The sequence below is a fragment of the Grammomys surdaster genome, unplaced genomic scaffold (genome assembly GCF_004785775.1).
Source record: "Grammomys surdaster isolate TR1022 unplaced genomic scaffold, NIH_TR_1.0 126391, whole genome shotgun sequence".
NCBI lineage: Eukaryota > Metazoa > Chordata > Mammalia > Rodentia > Muridae > Grammomys > Grammomys surdaster.
In genome coordinates, this window is record NW_021621185.1 from 16233571 (window position 1) to 16253837 (window position 20267).

At 43.4% G+C, this 20267-nt stretch overlaps 1 protein-coding gene across 1 annotated transcript in view; it reads left to right on the forward strand.

The window, feature by feature from the left end:
• Positions 1–83: 83 nt before the first annotated feature.
• Dmgdh (dimethylglycine dehydrogenase) overlaps positions 84–20267 on the forward strand; it is a 73779-nt gene continuing 53595 nt past the window's right edge. The window contains exons 1-5 of the mRNA XM_028760068.1: positions 84–195; positions 3272–3440; positions 12754–12852; positions 14207–14371; positions 17862–18066. Of these exons, the coding sequence (XP_028615901.1) occupies positions 110–195; positions 3272–3440; positions 12754–12852; positions 14207–14371; positions 17862–18066 (724 nt within the window). The 5' untranslated portion in view covers positions 84–109. The remainder of the gene's footprint in view (positions 196–3271; positions 3441–12753; positions 12853–14206; positions 14372–17861; positions 18067–20267) is intronic.

A 20267-nucleotide genomic window follows, 5' to 3' on the forward strand; every position in this document is an offset into this window, starting at 1 on the left:
CCCTCCGTGGGAGGACCCATGCCCCCCACCCCCACCCCCCACCCCACCTCCACCCCTGCTACCTCCCGTCTAAGATCGGGATCGGTCTGCGCTCGGCTGTCACCTCGCCATGCTCCGCCTGGGCGCGCTGAGGCTGCGGGCCCTCGCGCTGCGGGGCTCCCCCGGGCGCCCAAGCTCCTCCGGCCTCCGGGAAGGGTGAGTGCCCGCCGCCTGCGGGTTGGGAAGAGGGGCTGGGCTTTCTGGCTCCCAGGAATGGGCTGGGGTTCTCCTGGAATTACCTGCTAACTACCAGGTAAAAGGTCTCTCTGGCCCCAGCCCCCTGGCCGGTCAGCAGCAGGCAGTGTGTGTAGGTCTGTGAGAGTCTACGGTGTTCACACGGCTGCAGGCTGTTTCTTGTCTCTGGTGCACTTGTACCTCGATGGTGGCTGTTATCACTGTTTTGGTTTTAATGATTACTAAATATGTCCTCGAGATTATTCTATACCAGGGCATATCTATTTGCCTTATTCTTTTTAATGGCTGCATAGTTTTTCATTTTATCAATATTCTATAATTTAATAAAGCAGCCTACTCATTAAGAATTAGACTGCTTCTGGTTAGTTGTTACCTCAGAGAACGTGAATCTGACATTTTTAATGCAAAAATGTTTGGGCAATATAGGAGTCTGTTTTTGTTTTCCTTTTGTTTTGTTTTAAGTAATTTTTTTAAGAAATAAAATTGTCAGGGAAAGAGTTAAGTTATATGAAAGAGTAAAAGACATCAACAAATTTCCCCAAAGACAGCAAGGTTTGTGTGAGATTTGAATGCCCCTGCGGTGGGTGCTTGTTTTTCATGCCTTCCTGGGCTCCTAGAATAGGATCTTCACACTGCATTCCTGTGAAATGGCTCTTTCCAGTAGTGTCTGTATGCATCTTTGAAGTTCCTGACGTCATTCCTGACATCATCCACGGGGGCAAAATGAGGTTTCTGTTCATAGAGTCACTCAACAAACACTACTGCAAGCTGACTCAGTCTGTATTTTACATTCTATGGTCTGCAAGAACGGTTTTTGAGTTGCATCCAGTCATAATTTTATCGGCAGATTTTGGACCTGGTGCCGACGGCGAGCAGGCTTGCTCCAGGTGCTGGGAGTACAAGGTCCACAGAACTGCAGTTCTGGCTCCAGTGGCCTCAGAGGCTGCCTGCTGAGAACAGTTTCCTCATCAACAAAGATTGGATGCTAATTCTGCTTGGCCAGTCTCACAGGAGCCTTCAAACCCAATCGAGGGAGTGCACCAGAGAGATCTGTAAACTAGAAAGCTTCATAATTGGGCCACTGCACCTAATACAGAAACAAATAGAAAGGGGTATGTTGGGTTACTTTGTTTAAAACCCACTAGACAAATACAGTATAATATTAAAATCTTTATTCACTATTATGTGTGCGTGCTTACACGCATATGACATTTGCATATATTCTGAGCTATTGAGAGTAATCACAGATGATATTTCTAAGAACTGTAAGCTGTGGTGGCAAAAACCTAAAATCCCAGTGCCCTGGAGGCCAAGGAGGACAATAGCAACCTCAAGGCCAGCGTAGGCCAGATACATAGTGAGACCTTGTCTCAAAAACCAAAACAAAACTGAGATAATTCTAAGAGTTCTTTCTACAAGCTTTACAACTTTTCTGTCAGTGTGTCTGAATACACGGTCACACCCCATGTTGTTAAACCTGTGCAGAAAATGTGAGTTTCTTGTCTGACTAATTATAAAGGCAGATTAGAATTTAGACATCAAGACACTCAACAATTTAGCCTTTGTCGGATAAATATATCATCTTTTCTCAAATAAGGAGTAATAAGACAGACACAGCATATCAATTCCAGGGAAGGTTCCAGCCCACTTTTTTTCTTACCTCAAAACTTATCCTTAAACGTTCAATGGTGGTGCATGCCTTTAATCTCAGCACTTGGGAGGCACAGGCAGGTGGGTCTCTGTGAGTTTGAGACCAGCCTGGTCTACAGAGCAAGTTCCAGGACGGCCAGAGCTACCCAGAGAAACGCTACCTTGAAAAACCAACCAATCAACAACAAAAACCCTTATTCTTAAAATGACAGCTTTTGGATTAGGTGTCACCGACTATATGATGGAGAATCTTCCCAGAATTCTTATTAATTTATACTGTGACTTTCTATGTTAGACACCAACGGAATGAAGAGATTGGTGACAGGGGGAGAAGCTAAGGACTGAGCAATTAATAAATCGCCTTCTTGAGTCATGGTTCACAGCACTTCCTGAGTGCCATTTGTGTTAGAGCCAGAGGTACCCTAGGGGCCCTCCCCATGCAGCCTCAGTGGCCTTTCAGAGCCCAGCCCTCCCTGTGCTGACTGCTCCTGCAGCCTGAGAGCCTTCATGTCCCCATTCACCTGCTTCATTCTTCCTCATGTGCTCCCATCATGCCTTCCTGTTGACAGACGCTCCTTTAAGCACCCTGTAGGGCAGGCGCGCCAGTACAGGGGTGAGAGGAAGCCCTGGAACCGATCAGGTCACAGGACATACATACTGGATGTGGGCAGTGGGAGGGAGCTGACTTCAGTCATGAATAGGATATTGTCCCTGCCTTCGAAAGGTTCACAACGCAGCCAGGAAGGCCATCCTGTAGACGGATGATTGGAGAAACCAAGAGAGGAGGATGCTTCTCTGTCTGTCTCTTTTTAGCCCGGGAAGCACTAGAGAGAAGGGGCTTTTTCACAAACCAAATAATAGGAGTTCGTGCTGATGCAGACATGTGCAGACCAGGTGTTCGGTGCTTCTTTAGTTTCTCTCCAAGGTTGGCTCTTTTTTTTTCTTTGTCTTAAAAAAAAAAGAAAAAGACAGTCTCTTATTGATTAGGCCAGGAAGGCTGGCCAGCAAGACCTACACCTTGTTTCTGCTATACCAGCGCTGATTACAGGTGGGAGCTATCATGCCCAGCTTTGATTGCATGCATTCTTGGAGTTAAACTCGGGCCCTCTTTAGCAGCTGAACAGCAGCCCCAGAATGTGTTTTTTAAACGAGAAAAAAAAAAAAGATTGAGAAAGAAGCCGCTGCTGCCACGCTACTGCTGGTTTCCTTAGCTACAGTCAGTGTGGGACGCCCAGTCAAAGGTCAGGCACCCCACGCTCCAGGTTTCTACAGGCAAATTGTAGCCTGTGGGTATGATGTTCCAGAGACCGGCAGGGGAGGGAATCAGACCCAAACTGGACCTGGTATCTCTGAGTGAGACACCATTGTTAAAAATACTGTCTTCCAGACAGGAAAGCCCACCGTCACCCCCAGAATGGAAGGACAGAGCAGAGACTGTGATCATCGGAGGTGGCTGTGTGGGCGTGAGCCTGGCTTATCACCTGGCGAAGGCAGGGATGAGAGATGTGGTCCTGCTGGAGAAGTCGGAGCTCACGGCTGGCTCTACCTGGCACGCAGTAAGGAGAGTACCCCAAACTGTTCTGTGTCCTGAACTGGGCACCAGTCCTTCCCGTTCACAACTCCCCATAGAAAGCGCTTCAGCGTATGAGATCCCCTCACCTCACCAGAAAGTATCCTGTCACCTGACTGACATGCTTCCAGGAAGTGGGAAATCGTTATTAGGATGTCTGTTATGTTAAACATGTGGATTCTGGATTCTGATCCTGGCTATTTGCCATTTTCAACCCTTGTAACTTCCAGAAAGTTCTTTTGGTTTCCATCATCTAAGTTGGTTTTGCTTTGAATTTTTGTAATGGAGTCTCACCCAGTAGCCAGCATGTGTCATTGCTCTAGTAAAGCAGCATGCTGGAGAATGGCCTAGATAAAGGACTGACACGGCTCCCATATTGCCAAGCGGTTACTCACGAGGGATGGGAAAGGAAGACTCGATAATTACAGACAGGACACAATATGCGCACACGAGTGCACACACAAGCACACACACAGGAACATGCACACACACATGCACGCTGAAGATGTCTCCCAGGGCCTCTTGGTGCTCAGCACACCCTCAGCATGAGCCAGGTGCCTGGATAGGAATGGTAGTCAGGCACTCAGTCAAGGTAGTCAAGGATGAACAGCATCGCCCAGACTCAAGCTCTCTTGGCTGCAGTCTCACAGTTCCAGTCATCCCCACACACTGGTCAGCCAGTGCCCCTGGAAAAACAGAGTCAAGTCCAGCTCCTCTCCCTCCTACTCCTTATCCCTTATCCTTAGTGTGAGAAAGAGGATGGACACCTCCCATCACCTGCACACACCAGTCTTCCCAGCATAGCTGTCTCCTGTCACTGGTTCCCCACCGCCTTCCTCCTGCCTGCAGAAGCCCCAGTACTCTAGGCTCTGCCCCAATTCCCCAAACTAGATTTTCCATGTAGACTTCCTGCTGTCCTTCTGAAAGCAAGCCAACTTTCTCTACCTTTTCCTTTGGGTGTGCCTTAAAGTTACTCTTGCTGTGATGAAACACCATGAGGAAAGCAACTTGAGGAGGGAAGGGTTTACTTCACTCACAATTCCATGTAACGGTTCATCATCAAAAGCAGTCAGGACAGGAACTCAAGCAGGATGGGAACCTGGAGGCAAAAGCTGATGCAGAGGCCATGGAGGAGTGCTGCTTACTGGCTTGCTCCTCATGGGTTGCTCAGCTTGTTTTGTTTTTATAGAACCCAGGACCGCCAGCCCAGGGATGGCACTGCCCTCCCGTATCAATCACTAATTGAGAAAGTGCTTCTCAGGCTTGCCCCATCTTATGGAGGCATTTCTCAATCAAGGTCCCCCCCCCCACTCAGGTGACCATAGCTTGTGTCGAGTTGGCAGAAACTAGTCAGCACAGTGTACATTTTGTTATCACTCCAGACAGAAGGACCTATATTCTGTTAGGGTTTCATGATCACTGTCTTAGTCAGGGTTTCTATGCTGGGAAGAGACATGACCATGGCAACTCTTGTAAAGGAAAGCATTTGGAGCTGCCTTACAGTTCAGAGACATAGTCCATTGTCATCATGACAGGAAGACATCAGCAGGCATCAGGAAGAATGAGTGACACTGGGCTGTCTTGGACTTCTGAAACTCCAAAGTCTTCCCCTAGTGACTTGACATACTTCCTCCAACATGGCCACATCTCTCAAAAGTGCCACTGCTTATGAGCCTATGGAGACCATTTTCATTCAAACCACCACAGTCTCTCAGAAGTGAGGACACAAGGAAACAACAGAGTCCTTTCCTCCTGGAGTTGGTTTTGGACACAGACAGAAAACACTCAGGGTGGGACTTGAGCCTTAAAGAAAAGAGAAACTCTGTAAGGAGTGCAGAATGCAGCAGGAACAGTCAAGGTGACAACTCAAACAGGGGACACCGACAGAGTGGGAAGCAGGGGCAGGGGGTCTATGGGCTTCATGGTTAAACAGGCAAGAACATGTAGGTAGGGACAAATTGAGGGGAATGGAACTAGGACCCCCAGGACGATTATACAGCCTCACTGAGAGCAGTTGAGTACGGCCTATGTTTTAGAGTAGATTAAGAATTTCCTGAGATTTCAGTAAATGTGCCTCTAAAAAAAAAAAAAAAAAACACATATCTTAGCCTGAACTCTTTTAAGAAAAGCAGGCAGAAATTTTATCATGATATTCTCTTATGCAAAATTAACTTTTTGTTTGTTTGTTTGTTTGTTTGATTGATTGTTTGTTTTCAAGACAGGATTTCTCTGTGTAGCCCTGTCTCTCCTGGAACTTACTCTGTAGACCAGGCTGGCCTTGAACTCAGAAATCTGCCTGCCTCTGCCTCCCAAGTGCTGGGATTAAAGGAATACCACTGCCCGGCCAAAATTAACTTTTTAAAACATTTTTTTCCTATGCAAAGATATATCAAAATAGTAGGAAAAGCACCTCTGCCCTCTGTAGACAAGGCTTTAAGCCAGAGTCAAATGGGACCAGTGTGGAGTCAGGCAATAGCAGCTGGGTGGTTTGTGCCCCCTTGGAATAAAGGACAGGGCAGGACCTGTCCTCTGAACTGATTCTGGAAGCTTTTGCAAGTCCACCAGCCTTCTCTATAAGGAATGACATCATAAAGTTTCTCAAGCCAAGAATTTTCAGCCCAGAGATATCTGGGGACAGATTGAGAGTGTGCAAAGTTGGAGCACCAGCTGAATGGACAGACTGAGAGAAAAGTCTGCGAGGCAGCATCCCTGCAGGTCCCTGGGGGTGGGACATGTTTTCTGTGATATAACGTTCACAGGTACAGGCAATGAAGGCTGGAAGTCAACACAGCCTGAGGCTGGATGTTCAGTCTGGAGCCAAGTCTGCACCCTGAGGTCCTGCTCACTTTAACAAGGCTCCTTTGTCAGTACGTGACAGATGACATCACAAATGGTTTTGAAGAATAGGGTCCTCCACTTCACTGGGAATGATGTCACAGCACGGTAGTTCAAAATCCAAGGATAGAAGATCCAAGATGCTCCATTTGGAGTGTTGGAAGATAATCTTGAACTTTGCACTTATTACATACTTGAGAAAGAAATTAAACTTTACTAACACAAGTAGCATCTGAAACGGTTGACATATTGCTTCAGACTCCAAGGTTCATGGGGGCAGGCCAGCCAGCACTGCTGTGGGTTTATCTCAGCTCTTTGATTGCCACATGAAGCCAAGATGGTGACCAGCTTCCCTGAGACTTTAAGGCTAGTATGTGGAGAAAGGAAGAGAGGGGGGTTGAAGGTGAGCTTAGCACTATGGAAAGATTTGTTACCCCACAGTAAGGAAAAGGGTTATGAAATGTAAACATGTGTATGTATCTTTTACAATAAGGCAAGTGTTGCAAACATGCTGACCTTTGTTAGTAATCCGAATGGATGTGGGTAGTTTCTATGTAGCAGTTATATAGGTTTTAAAAGATATGTCTGTGAGTACAGCCTAATGATAGAGTGTGTACCTAGGATACACGGGGACAACTCCAGGCATGGGCCCAGCACTAGAGAAGAAATGGGTGTGGTCTGCTCCTTCCAAGGAATGGTGATGCTTTAACAAGATGGACAGCTGGCTTGCAAAGCAGTCCTATTGGGAAAAGAACATGTTAAAAGGGATATTTAGAAATGTGGAGCCGGGCGGTGGTGGCGCACGCCTTTAATCCCAGCACTTGGGAGGCAGAGGCAGGCAGATTTCTGAGTTCGAGGCCAGCCTGGTCTACAGAGTGAGTTCCAGGACAGCCAGGGCTATACAGAGAAACCCTGTCTCAAAAAAAAAAAAAAAAAACCACAAAAACCAAAAAAACAAAACCAAAAAAAAAAAAAAAAGAAATGTGGATAAGGGCTGGAGAGATGGCTCAGCAGTTACCAGCACTGGCTTCATTAAACTAGAAAACTAGGGTTCAATTCCCAGCACCCACATAGCAGCTCATAACTGTCTCTAACTCCAGTTTCAGGAGACTCTGATACCTTCACATAGACATACAGGCAGGTAAACCACCAATGTGCATAAAATAAGAGTAAAATCCTAATTAAAAATACATCATAGAAATTTGAATATTATGGTTAGGTTTTCTAGACTAAATGATATCTCCTTGTGTGTGTTGGGGTGAGGGGGAAGTTATCTCAACTATGTAAGAGATACAATTTTAACCTATTATTTTTTTTCTGATATGGTATTCCAGTAGGATTTGTTCCCGTTTATCTAAAATACAGAATGTGATACTTTCTAAGTTGTAGCAAGAACAGAGAGGCAAGGGAATATGATAGTCTGTGCGGTCAGCAGAAACTTTGTATATACCTCAGTGTAGTGGCAGGAGCTTGGAATGGAGGAGGGGTCGTAAAACACAGAGAACACAGCCAAGAGAACACTGCTTCCACTTGGGTTCATGCAGGCTTGAGAGGAGTCTTCTGCTGTCTTAGCCTTTGAAGACAGTGCCAAGTGCAGGAGGCCTAGGAAGAATGCTACCTCTAATGGCAATTGTCAGACAGACTGGCTCTAGGATCACCTAGGAGACAACCCTGGGCACATCTGTGAGGGAGTTGCTACATTGTGTTCATTGAGGTGGAAAACCCACCTGAATGTGGCTAGCATCCTGCCACGGTCCACAGGGGTCTCCAGCTGAACAAGAAGGGAAAGGAGAGCTAAGACCCAGTATTCCTCTTTCTGATCCCCAGATGCAACAAATGGCTGCCTTCACCTCTCACTCCTGCCTTCCCCACCTTGACAGACTCAAGCTGGAAGGCAAAATAAACCCTTCATTCCTTTAGTGGCTTTTTGTCTGTTGTTTGTTCACAACAATGAGAAAAGAGACCAACACACAGGGGAATGCCAGCCCCAGTTGGTGGGGCTCCCCTTTAATCCCAGCACTGGGGAGGCAGAAGCAGACAGATCTGTGTTCCAGGCCAGGCTGGTCAAAAGAATGAGGTCCAGGATACCCAGGACTGAACAGAGAAGTCTTGTCCTGAAAAAACAAACAAACAAACTAACTAACTAACTAAAAAGTTTAATGCCAGTCTGGGCTATACAATGAGACTGTTTAAAACAAAAGAAAAAAAAAACAAGTAGATACATACATATACAAATAAACAAACAGATAATTAAATGAATGAACAATCCTGGACATAAAGCAAGCCTAGAATCAGGCAATATTTTTACAGGTTAATCCAGTCTGTACACAGCTTAATAATGGAATATGTTAATCACAACACTATCAAAAATGGGTTTCATGACCTTAATATTCAAAAACTTTCTGGCACAATAAGCAAGACAAAAATTATTTAAAATATTTCCCTCATCCCAAACTCATCTAGTATGCTTTACAATCTCTATTAATATAGTAACCTATGTTTACATATTGTCTGTAAATAAAGAGATATGAATAGTTTCGTGGTTATGTGCAAACATCTGCGTATAAGTGTATCAATCAAAGATTTGGAGCCACTGGGGTAAATGGTGGCTTAGGCCAGTGGCTGAGTTTTCTGAGGTAGTGGAGGCCCATGAAAGTCAAGAAGGATTAATAGACTCAGGGATCACACCACCCAAGTTAGCACCCAATGCCCTCCCCATCATTCAGCATCCTTCGATGGTTTTCTGACTCCTACAGATTTTTTCATACTTAATAATTGTGAATACACTGTGGGAAAGAACTTTCTTTTCTTGGTATTTTAAATTTGTATTAAAAAACATTTACAAATTCTGAACTTGCTTGAGGATATGCATGCGAGTGTTGGTGCATGGGTGTGTCTCTGTATGTGTCTGTTTATCATTTGCTTGAGATAGGAGCTCTTGTAGTTCAGGCTGGTCTTGAACTCACTATAGGCAAGAATGACTTAGGACTCCTGATCTTCCTGCTTCTACTTCCTACAACTGGAATTACAGCCTGAGCCACACACCCAGCTTCAAAGGTCTATACTTCTGTGCTGGTTTGAATAGGTTTGGCCCCTAGAGACTCATGTGTTTGAATGCTTGACCCGTAGGGAATTGCACTATTAGGAGGTGTGGTCTTGTGGGAGGAAGTGTGTCACTGTACGGGAGGGCTTTGAGGTCGCCTATGCTTAAGCTCCACCCAGTATAGAATTCTAGCCTCCTCTTGACCACCTGCAAAAGGCAATCTCTTTCTGGTTACCTTCCGTCAAGTTGTGGAACTCTCAGCTCCTTCTCCAACATGATGTCTGCCTGGATGCTACCATACTTCCTGCCATGATAATAATAGGCTGAATGAACCTCTGAGCTGTAAGCGAGCCCCAATGAAATGTTTTCTTTTATAAGAGTTGCTGTGGTCACGGTGTCTCTTCACAGCAACAGAAACCCTAAGACACCTTCTCAAGGATTCTGTCTTTTTTGTTGTTGGTGTTATCTTCTATACCAAATGATGTTTTCTTTTTTTTTCTTTCTTTTTTTCCAAGTAAAAGTGGGGTCTCTTGCTGTGAAGACCTCTTTGGCCTTACCAGCCTCTGGCAGTCTTAACTGAAGAGCCATCTCTTCAGCTCCCTTGCTTCTTATGTCTCCAGCTCTGTGACCTAGCACTTATCCATGCATCCTAAGGATAGAACCAGTATTTTCTTTTTTCTCAAACTTTTCGTTGACTATATCCATGTTGAAGTCACAGAAGAGAAAGGCACTGTGTACTCTACATATCTAAATGTAGACAGATATGTAATTAACAATAGACAGTATGCAAGATTCAAATAATTTGAATGCAGTAGAAGCACAGTATGGATAACTCTAAATTTTAAACACAAATTCAAAAACAAAAGCCAGCATAAGAAACTAGCTACTATGGCTGGAAAAAACCCATTCACACTGGTCCCAACTGCAGTGGCAACAAGAAATAGAGAGAAGCATGGCTTGTTCCTACATGGGTATTCTCTTTTAGTAAAAGGATTAACTTTTTCTTGGCTATGAGTTTCCAAAGAATTGTTCCCTAAACAAAGTACAGTGAGCTAAATGTTTTTTTTTTTTTTTTTTTTATGAATCCATGTGATTCTTCCGGATGAGAATTCATTAGCCCCTAGGGCAGGGGAACAGAGGACACTGTATAGATGGATGTAGATAATGAAACCTGGAAACTTTCTGGAGGCCTAGTGTGGTGATTTGAATAGAAATGGCCCCCATAGGCTCATATATTTAAATAGGGAGAGGCAATACTGGAGAGGGATTAGGATGCGTGGCCTTCTTAAAATAGGTGTGGTCTTGTTGGAAGTAGTGTATCACTCGGGGTGGGATTTGAGGTTTTAAAAGCTCAACCCCCGCCCTGTGTCTCTCTCTCCTGCTGCCCGTGGATCTAGACGTAGAACTCTCAGCTACCATGTCTACCTGCATGCCACCATGCTCCCTGACATGATGACAAAGGATTAAGCTTCTGTAGCTGCAAGCAAGCTCTAGTAAAATGCTTTCCTTTATAAGAAAGCTGTGGTCATGGTGACTCTTCACAGCAATAGAACACTGATTAAAACACCCAAATTCACCCAAGATTCTGGCTTACAGCATCTCTAGGCATAATCAGAGCTCTGGTTAGTATCCAAGAGCTTTCATTTCCTCAACAGATAGGATGATGATGCGTTGAAGACAGAAGTAGGGTCACTGACAGATACCCAAAGCCCAGATATACTCTCTGATTGAATGAGCAAAGTTCACACACACACACACACACACACACACACACACTGAATATTAAATATATGAAAGGAAAAAGAAGGGTTTTCCATGATTCAGAGACCCTGGCAGGCAGTTCCTGTAGTAGAAGCATTTCTCTACTCTCGCAGGAGCTGGGCTATATGATAGCTTAGGGACTGGGGTGGGATTTTTGCCAGAAGCCACTTATGTGTGTTAGCTGCTTGGACAAGTTTAGATGAAAGTCTCGGGCTTCTGGTCTGTAAATGGTGGCTGACTAACGTTAATGGGAATAGTTTTGAGTTTCAGAGAATCAAATTCCCATAGGAGAGAGTTATAAATATTCCTAAATGGATTTGAGTTCGAACAGATTGTGTTCTGATGAGCTCCCCAAGATAAATTAGCTGAAAAATGAGACCCCAGATACTTAATTAAGAAAACTCTCGCTTGGTGTAATTGCCTAGAATTCTTGGTCTGGATGCTACATTGCATCTGCCAGAGTTGATGGAAGGGGCTGCAACATTTCTAATATCTAGCAATCTTTTCCAAAGAATAACTAATCAGTATTTATTCAACAAATATGAATAGGTGTGCCTATATTCTCTCAGAGCAGGTTAAGCTTGCATAAGCGTGTCACCTGTTCACCAGGCTCTACTCACCAGAAATTGCAGTCTGGGAAAGGGACAAAGAGTCTGTCCATTCAAGAGCAAGCTGGGGATCAGGTGAAGGACCCCGCCCCTTGCCAGTCTGCAGTACTTCTGCTTTGGGGAACATAACCGTAGGTCCCTAACTCAAGTCACCATCGTTTGCTTCACCCTCAACATTTCCTAATACAAAGTGGGCATCATCAATCCAAAAATCCAAGATCTCAAGTTTACTCTTGAAACTTTTGTGAGCACTGGAGAGACGCAAGTGGAAATTTCCATACCTGGCCTCTGATGGCCCAACATACAAATCTTGCTTCATGCTCAAAGTTATTTGGAATCCTGTGTAATATAATATATATATATATATATATATATATATATATATATGGTATCTAGGAAACAAATGGATTTTTTTATAGACCAGGGTTCTCATAATGAGACATTAGTATGTATATACAAATATCCAAAACTTAAAGTTCGAAATCTATATTTTTATTACATTTAATTAATTTATTTGTATATGCGTCTCTATGCGCTTTCTCACACACATGTGCTGTAAATATGAGAGGACAATTTGCAGGAATCAGTTCTCCTCTCTCTCTATGCAGTAGGCTCCAGGGATGCTGGGATGGAGCCCATCTGTTCTGGTGGCAGGCTATCTGTATCCACAGAGCCATCTTGCTGATCTCCAAATTCGAAACCTAAACACTTCTGAACCCACATATTTCCAATAAAAACAAACAAAATAAGAAAAACAGTCAACAACAGCATGTATTCCAAACCTTCAACCTAATTCAGTCCCTTCGCCCTTTATTTAGTGACTTTCAGGCTCTTCCTGGACATGTCTATGGATTGGCTTTCAGTCAACTTGTATGGTTGAAGCTACTTTATATACTGTGTGATGAGCCATCTGCTCTGGGGTCTCAAATGGCCACCAATGTGTCCTTTCCTGCATCAGCCTGATACTTCCTCATGTCTCAGCAGCAGAGACTTTATCAACCATGTCCAAACGTCACCTTATTTCTGAATTTTCTTCCCTCACCTCTTTTAAGGCAGGTTTAACAACTTACTTTCACCCTGGGATAAACTTGAAGAAAATACATTATGACAGCATCAAACTTTACGAGAAGCTGGAAGAAGAAACTGGACAGGTAAATGCATTCAGGGGAAGGTGTCTGTGAGGTACAGAATGTGTGTGCAGTGCTTACTGTGGTAGAGACAGAGGCTACGAAAGAACCTGAGTCCATTGTAACATCATGTTTATGTTTAGGGAACTTTCTTTTCCTTTCCTCTCCTCTCCTCTCCTCTCCTCTCCTCTCCTCTCCTCTCCTCTCCTCTCGTCTCCTCTCCTTTCCTTTCCTTTCTGTTCCTTTCTTTTCCTTTCCTTTCTCTTTTTAAAGGAAGAGATAATAAATAGTAACTTCCCAAACTTTGTTTAGTAGGTTCCCATGTCTAGGAAGCATGAAGTCAGGGCTCTCAGCAAACAGCTTGCTCAGGCTCCACCAGTGCCCTGAATGCCCACACCTTCAGAAGCAGCACATTAAGACCCCTTGTCTTTATTTTTATCTTTTCTCATAGTGACTGTTTCCATGGTCTAAGATCAAAGGCTTCCTAATGTTTTCATGCTCTTATCCTCACTGAGGGTCACTAAAAGCTCCCAGGAGTCTTCAGGATTGAGATCAAAGGCTCAGCAGGGTCTGAGGCACACCTTTCCTTAGCTAGGCCCTGTCTGATTTTCTAACATTCTCTTGCCTCCATTTCCTTTGCTCATATGCTTTAATTGCCTTCAACAGCATATATTTCTAGAATGTTCTGGGTGCTCTCACATATCTGCTTTCTAAGTCTGTGTTGTTTTCTTCTTTCCTGTTCTGGCTGGAACCACCTTCCCCTCACCCGACACAGATGGCCCACCCCTGTTATGTGCTAGTAAGCACATGTGTGCACACTGTTCTAACACACATGTGCCACTGTCATTGTTGCTTTAGTAGTTGGTCTTCCCTGCAGAGTGTGAGCAATTTAAAGGCCAGGACTGCCTCCTGTTTGGTGACCCAGGGCTTTACCAAAATGGAAAGATTTATAGAGATGCCAAGTGAGTGCTAGGTTACAATCCCTCTCACCATTCACCACAGCAGCACTTCTGTTCTCTGTTCTCTGGTTCTCCGTTCCCTCCTTTCTCCCTTTCTCATCCTGCCCCTTCAGTCTGCACTCGAACCCTCAACCCGTGCAACTGTTTGTTCTAACTGCCCTACCGTTCCTGTAGACGGACAGTTCCATCACGCCAGGGCTTTGCCTCTCTCGTTCACCCTGCACCTAGGCTTGCAGTACTGTCTGGCTTACTAAATTGCTGCTGAATGAATATCTTTTCATAAGATGCAAATATCTTATGTGATGATTATGACCGCCTCCTAAAAAGCCTCTCTTACTTGGTTTTCCATTGTGCTAGAAAACTGTTTGAGTGCCCGAAGACAATTTATTTATGTGCTTTCACCGGAATTATTGTCACAGGTGGTGGGATTCCATCAACCAGGTAGTATCAGGCTTGCTACAACTCCTGTAAGGGTGGATGAATTTAAATACCAAATGACGAGAACCAACTGGCATGCCACGGAACAGTATATTATTGAGCCTGAAAAAATTCACGAGATGTTCCCTTTACTCAACATGGACAAGGTATTTATTTGAAGAGCAATTTCACTTTGCCGATTTGGATTAAAATTATGTTTTTAAAAAGTGTTTTAATGAGTTAATGAAAACTAGAAATAATCGATGTACAAATCTGGACTGGCAACATTAGATGGTAGGTATTAGACTGTGGGCAGATCACAAGGTAGGTTATTATTAAGGGATGCATGGCAGGGGCAACGAAAACCCTTTTTAGTCCCTGCCTGTGACAACTAAGGAAACATTGCTATACCTTTCTATGACCGGTTCCCTCATACTGAAGTGCTTCTACACACCAGCTGTCTGTTGGGGAATGGCAGCCTGCTATGACCATTCTAGAAGGAGACCACTGAAGTTTTAAAAGTCAAGAAGCCCTGTCCCATATCTCCTCCCATGCCGCCTGACTCCTGGTGGCACTTCCCTCTCAGATCATGCCAGGAACAGGTCTAGACTAATGTTGAATTTCCTTAAGGGAATCCACTTGACAGGGAATTTAATGTTTTTTTCCACTCCTGGGTGAGCATTGGTTTTGTTTGTTTGTTTGGTTTTGTTTTGTTTTGTTTTTTTGTTTATAGAATAGTAGCAGCATTAACACTTACTACAGTAGTATTTATGTAAACAGAGACTATGCTAAGCCTTTCTATGCAAACTCTGGTTATTATGACCCAGAAAACAGTACCTTAAACAACTTACAAACTTACAAACTTACAACTTACAAACTTACAACTTACAAACTTGGGATAAGTTTGTTCAGTTTAGAAGAGCTGGAGGAAAACTTTGAACCCTGAGCCCTCTCTGACTCTATCCTGAGTATAGGGAGACAGCAGGTTGCTTGGAGAAGCAAACAGTTGTGTTTCCCTGGTAGTGACTGTGTCAGTAGTTCCTGTCTCTGAGTGTTTGTGTAACTGCTGTGGGTGCTGGGTGTTGTGCTCGTGTGGGTTTTTTCAGGCTGCAGGGACTCTTGTCCATGGGTTTGTGTGATGGTATTGTCTTCATTGAAGTCCACCTCCACTATACTACTAAGAATCCAGTTATATCTCTTCATATGTCAGCTCTGAAACACTTCCCTAGGAGCTCTCATCATTACAGATTTCCTCAAAGATGGAATGGAATGGATGCAATGGAAACACATGGACCAGGACATGCCAAACCAAACAGTCATGGGATTACCACAGCAGGCACAAAGCCATTACAAAACACCAGCATGACATCTGCAAGTCAGCGTGGCATGCATTCCATTAAAACCCAAAGTCTTTTGCACTGGATACATAAGTACAAAGACTAAATTTTAGTAAACAAACAAACAAAACAAAATCTCAGACACAGAACCTAGGCCCAGATGGTATCTCTGATAAATTCTAACAGATAGTTGAAGAATGAATATGAATCCTTCACGAAGTATTCTAAAATTAGAATTGAATAAGTTCCTATACAACCTATAGTGCTATTATGTCTCTGATACAAAAACCAGACAAAAACGAAGAAAAGACTATTGGTTTTTTCTGAATATAGATGTGAAAGTCTTTAATAAAAATCTAGAAAATTGAATTAACTAGTTCTATAATATTGCCAAGTAGAGTGTGTCCCAGGAATGCAAGGTTGGTTTAAAGTCTAAAGGTTAATCAGTGTAATCCAATCCTATCACAGTAACAAAGGGCAAAGAGCATAAACTAATCAAATCAGACACAGGAAAAATATTTCTCAAGACTCCCTGTTCATAGTTGGTTGCAAATTCTTCCCAAATAGATGAGGTATCATTATAATATTTGCTGTGCTGTCTCTGCCAGCCCCCGTCATCCTCCTTCACTCTCCCAGAGTACCTAAGCTGAAGTAGGTGTGCGAGAAGCCATTGGTGAATTATGAACTGAGTATACATTTTCATCATTCATATATATGTACACACATAGACTGAAATCTAGTGCTTTCATAGATTAAACTATCACTCTATCACTCGAGCACTGAATAACCCCAGCTCATTATTTGTTTCTTATTTTGAGAAAAAGTCTCCAAAAGCTTCCCAAGATGTCCTTGAACTCATTCTATTCCAGGCAGCTATTGAACTTAGAATCCTGCCTTAGCCTTCCTAATAGCTGGGATTACAGACCTGCACTATCAGACCCAGCTGATATCGGATATATACTAACATATAAATATATTTACAATATTGAATACTTAATATTTATTTATTTATTTATTTATTTATTTAGTTAGTTAGTTAGTTAGTTAGTTAGTTTTTCAAGACAGGGTTTCTCTGTGTAAGCCTGGCTGTCCTGGAACTCACTCTGTAGAGCAAGCTGGCCTCAAACTCAGAAATCCACCTGCCTCTGCCTCCCAAGTGCTGGGGTTAAAGGAGTACTCCACCACTGCCTGGCTTAAATGTTATAACTGGTATATCAACTAGCATTAGATTTGGCTTTAAACATGAGAGACCAAAATAATAATGCGTAAGTAAGTCTTTTTCTTATGTAAGCATTTGTCCTGGCTAGCCTTATGCCAACTTGACAGGAGCTAACGTCATCTGAGAGGAGGGAACGGCAACTGAGAAAAGCCTGTAGGGAGGGCACAGCACATGGTGGGCGTGGCCACCCCTGGGCTGGTGGTCCTGGGTTCTACAAGAAAGCAGGCTGAACAGACCCTGAGAAATAAGCCAGTGAGCAGCACTCCTCCATGGCCTCTGCATCAGCTCCTGCCTTCAGGTTCCTGCCCTGCTTAATTCCTGTCCCAACTTCCTTTGGTGATGAACTGTGATGTGGAAGCCTAGGCTGGAAAAACCTCCTCTCCAAGTTGCTTTGGTCGTGGTGTTCCATCACGGCGATAGGAACCCTAATAAGAAAGCATCGAACAGTCACTAAGCCATCAAGGCTTCAGTGATCAAGTCACCCTCTGGATCATTACGTTGTCTGTCCTGGGGTTTGACTCTCGTGTTAGTGTTCCATATGTCAGTTGGAGCCCAGCCATCACATCTGAATTCTAGACCCCAGGATGGAGAAATGAACAAAGATGGGCATATGCAAGTTATGTTCTTGGAGTGGCTCCTGGAAGCTGCCCTATGACCCTGTCCTTTGAATCCCAGTGACTAGAACTTAGCAGTAGCTTTAGCCACTGACTGGAGACAATGGCTGCCAGAAGATTGGAAACAATACTCTTTGTTCTTAGTGACATGTGCCCAAGTAATGGAGACCATTGCAAAGCTTTATCAAGTGGCTTTATGGTGACAAGTGACTCATCTCTCATTGTGAATCCTGCTCAAGTCTGAGAATGACTTAGAAAAGAAAAGATATCAACTACAGTCAAGATGCTCTCCCTCTGTGCTGGCATCAAACCCCAGAACCCTGTGCATGCCAGGCAAGCACTCTGCCACTCAGCTCTGTATGTGTCCAGCCCTTGATGCATTTTTAAAGTCTAGCTTTATTAAGCATTTGTCAGCAGGCTATATTTACATTGAGTAATAAGCATACACTTCTTTGACTATTTATTGCCTTTCTTATGACTGACTTAGATTTTAGCCGGACTGTATAATCCAGGAGATGGTCACATTGATCCTTATTCTCTGACGATGGCCCTGGCTGCTGGGGCTAGGAAATATGGGGCTCTTCTAAAGTATCCTGCGCCAGTGACATCTCTGAAGCCCAGGGCAGATGGAACATGGGATGTGGAGACCCCACAAGGATCTGTGAGAGCAAATAGGATTGTGAATGTTGCAGGTAAGCCGCCAGCCGTCCCCCTCCCCCTGCCTGGCTTTTCCCTCCATCCTCACCTATCCACTACCCCCATTTCCATTCTTTTCTGCTCTAGTTGTGTCCTGACAACTTAGGCGCTTTCTCCTTTCAGGTTTTATCTTTGTTCCTTCCTGGTTACACTCATGATCAAACTCTGGGGTCTAGGGATGCAACTCTATCAGCTGAGTGCTTGCCCAGCACACTCAAAGAGCCCCAGCACTTAGAAGTGGGATCAGAAGTTCAAGGTCCTTTCTGGCTCTATGGGGGAGTTTGAGTCTAGCCTGGGATAGTTGAGACCCTGTCTCAAAACAAACAAACAAACAAACAAACAAACAAACAGGCAAGTGGACCTAAGTTCCACTCTTCTGATTTCTTACTATACAATTGTTCTTTAATGTTCTTTTAAAGTAGATGTGATCATTTCTGTTCTTTCCTGGTCTCTCTTATTCATCTGGATTACTTTGAGCAGTCAAAAAACTCCTAAAGGCTTTCCTTTCAGAACATTATTAAGCACATTTCAGTCTGGTTGTTTAGCTGTTCTGTTCCAGTTCACAGAGTAGTGAAGGCTGGAGGAATGGAGGGTAATCTAATGGCCAACCCACTTTCTATTTGTGGGGTCAAGGCCCAGTATAGTCATAGCCATCGACTGAGCTGCATGGCCAGGTCTGGGGTGTCCAGGATTGGAAGCTGCTCTTTAGAGTTTTGTGGTGTGGTGAGACACTTCCACACATGTTAGTTACACGTGAAATCATGCCCAGTCCCACACGTTCAGAAAGAGAGTCCATGGAAACACTGTGTGGCTGGGACTGGGTTATAATTTCTTTTCTTTAAAATGTATCCATTTATTCTTATTTTCTGTGTTTGAGTACTTGGTCTGAAGGGATGTATGTGTACTATGTGCATGCCCGGTGCCTTTGGAAGCCAGAAGAGCTCGTCACATCCTCTGGGACAGATGGTTGTGAGCCGCCATGTGGGTGTTGCAAATGGAACCCTAGTCCTCTGGAAGAGCACAGTGTGCTTGGCCACTGAGCCATCTCTCCAGCCCCGGCATTTCCTTACAGTTCATAATAGCTCATTTAAACCTAAAATAATCATAGGGCAGGAAAGAATTTTTGAGCCATTATTTAAATTATCAAAAGAAAATATTCTCTATTATTATTATTACTATTATTGTTATCAGAAAAAAAGATACACTATGAAAATATACTTGAGTCATGTTTTCTTATAGTTCTTCCCCAAACCACAAATCTGATTTATGTTCGTTTTAAAACAAAAACATTTAATTTGTAAAAATTACATTTTTTATTAATTTATTTTAGGGGATTGAGACACATGCTATAGTGTTGTATGTAAAGGTTGGGGTGCAATTTGCAGGGTTTGGTTTCCATTATCAAACTTTCCACAATCAAACGGCTCAAACTCAGGTTGTCAGGCTTGGCGGCAAGCACCTTTACCTGGTGAGCCATCTCATCAGCCCCTTAAAAATTTTTAAAATGGACTTAGAAAAAGCATTGTCTTTAATATTTAAAAGTCTACATTAGTATTTCAGAGTCTTTTGAACTCATGTCTCCTATTTGAAAAGCATAAAATATTGTTCTTTTAAAATATGCTTGAATGGGCTGGGCATGGTAGGGCAAGCCTTTAATCCCAGCACTCAGGAAGCAGAGACAGGCAGATCTCTGAGTTCAGCTAGCCCAGTCTACAGAGTGAGTCCCAGGATATTGAGGGCTACACAGAGAAACCCTGTCTCAAAAACCCAAAACAAAAAACAAAAACAACAAAAAACAAAACTAACCAAACAAACCAAAATAAATAAAACTAAACCAAACCAAAACAAAGATACTTGAAACTAAAAATATTATAATATTTGCCTAAAAAGTAGAAACAATTGAATAAAAACCACACCTTGAACCTCACTTTCCCCTGATTCTTTATCTGCTGCTCTTCTGTCTCACTGTCCTCGGGAATCTCTTGTCCAAGGTATCTTAGAAGACTGGACTTGGAAATCACTCCTTCATTTTCCCCACTAAATATCAAAGGTTCTTTGTAAGTTTACAGCTTTCTATTGTCTCCTGAGTTCAATTCTAAAAACGTTTGGTTGCTGTAATAGTGATAGCAAACACAGAGGCTTGCATATCCAGTTCCTGTGGCAGACATTAGTAATCAATAACTGTGCTCATTTTATG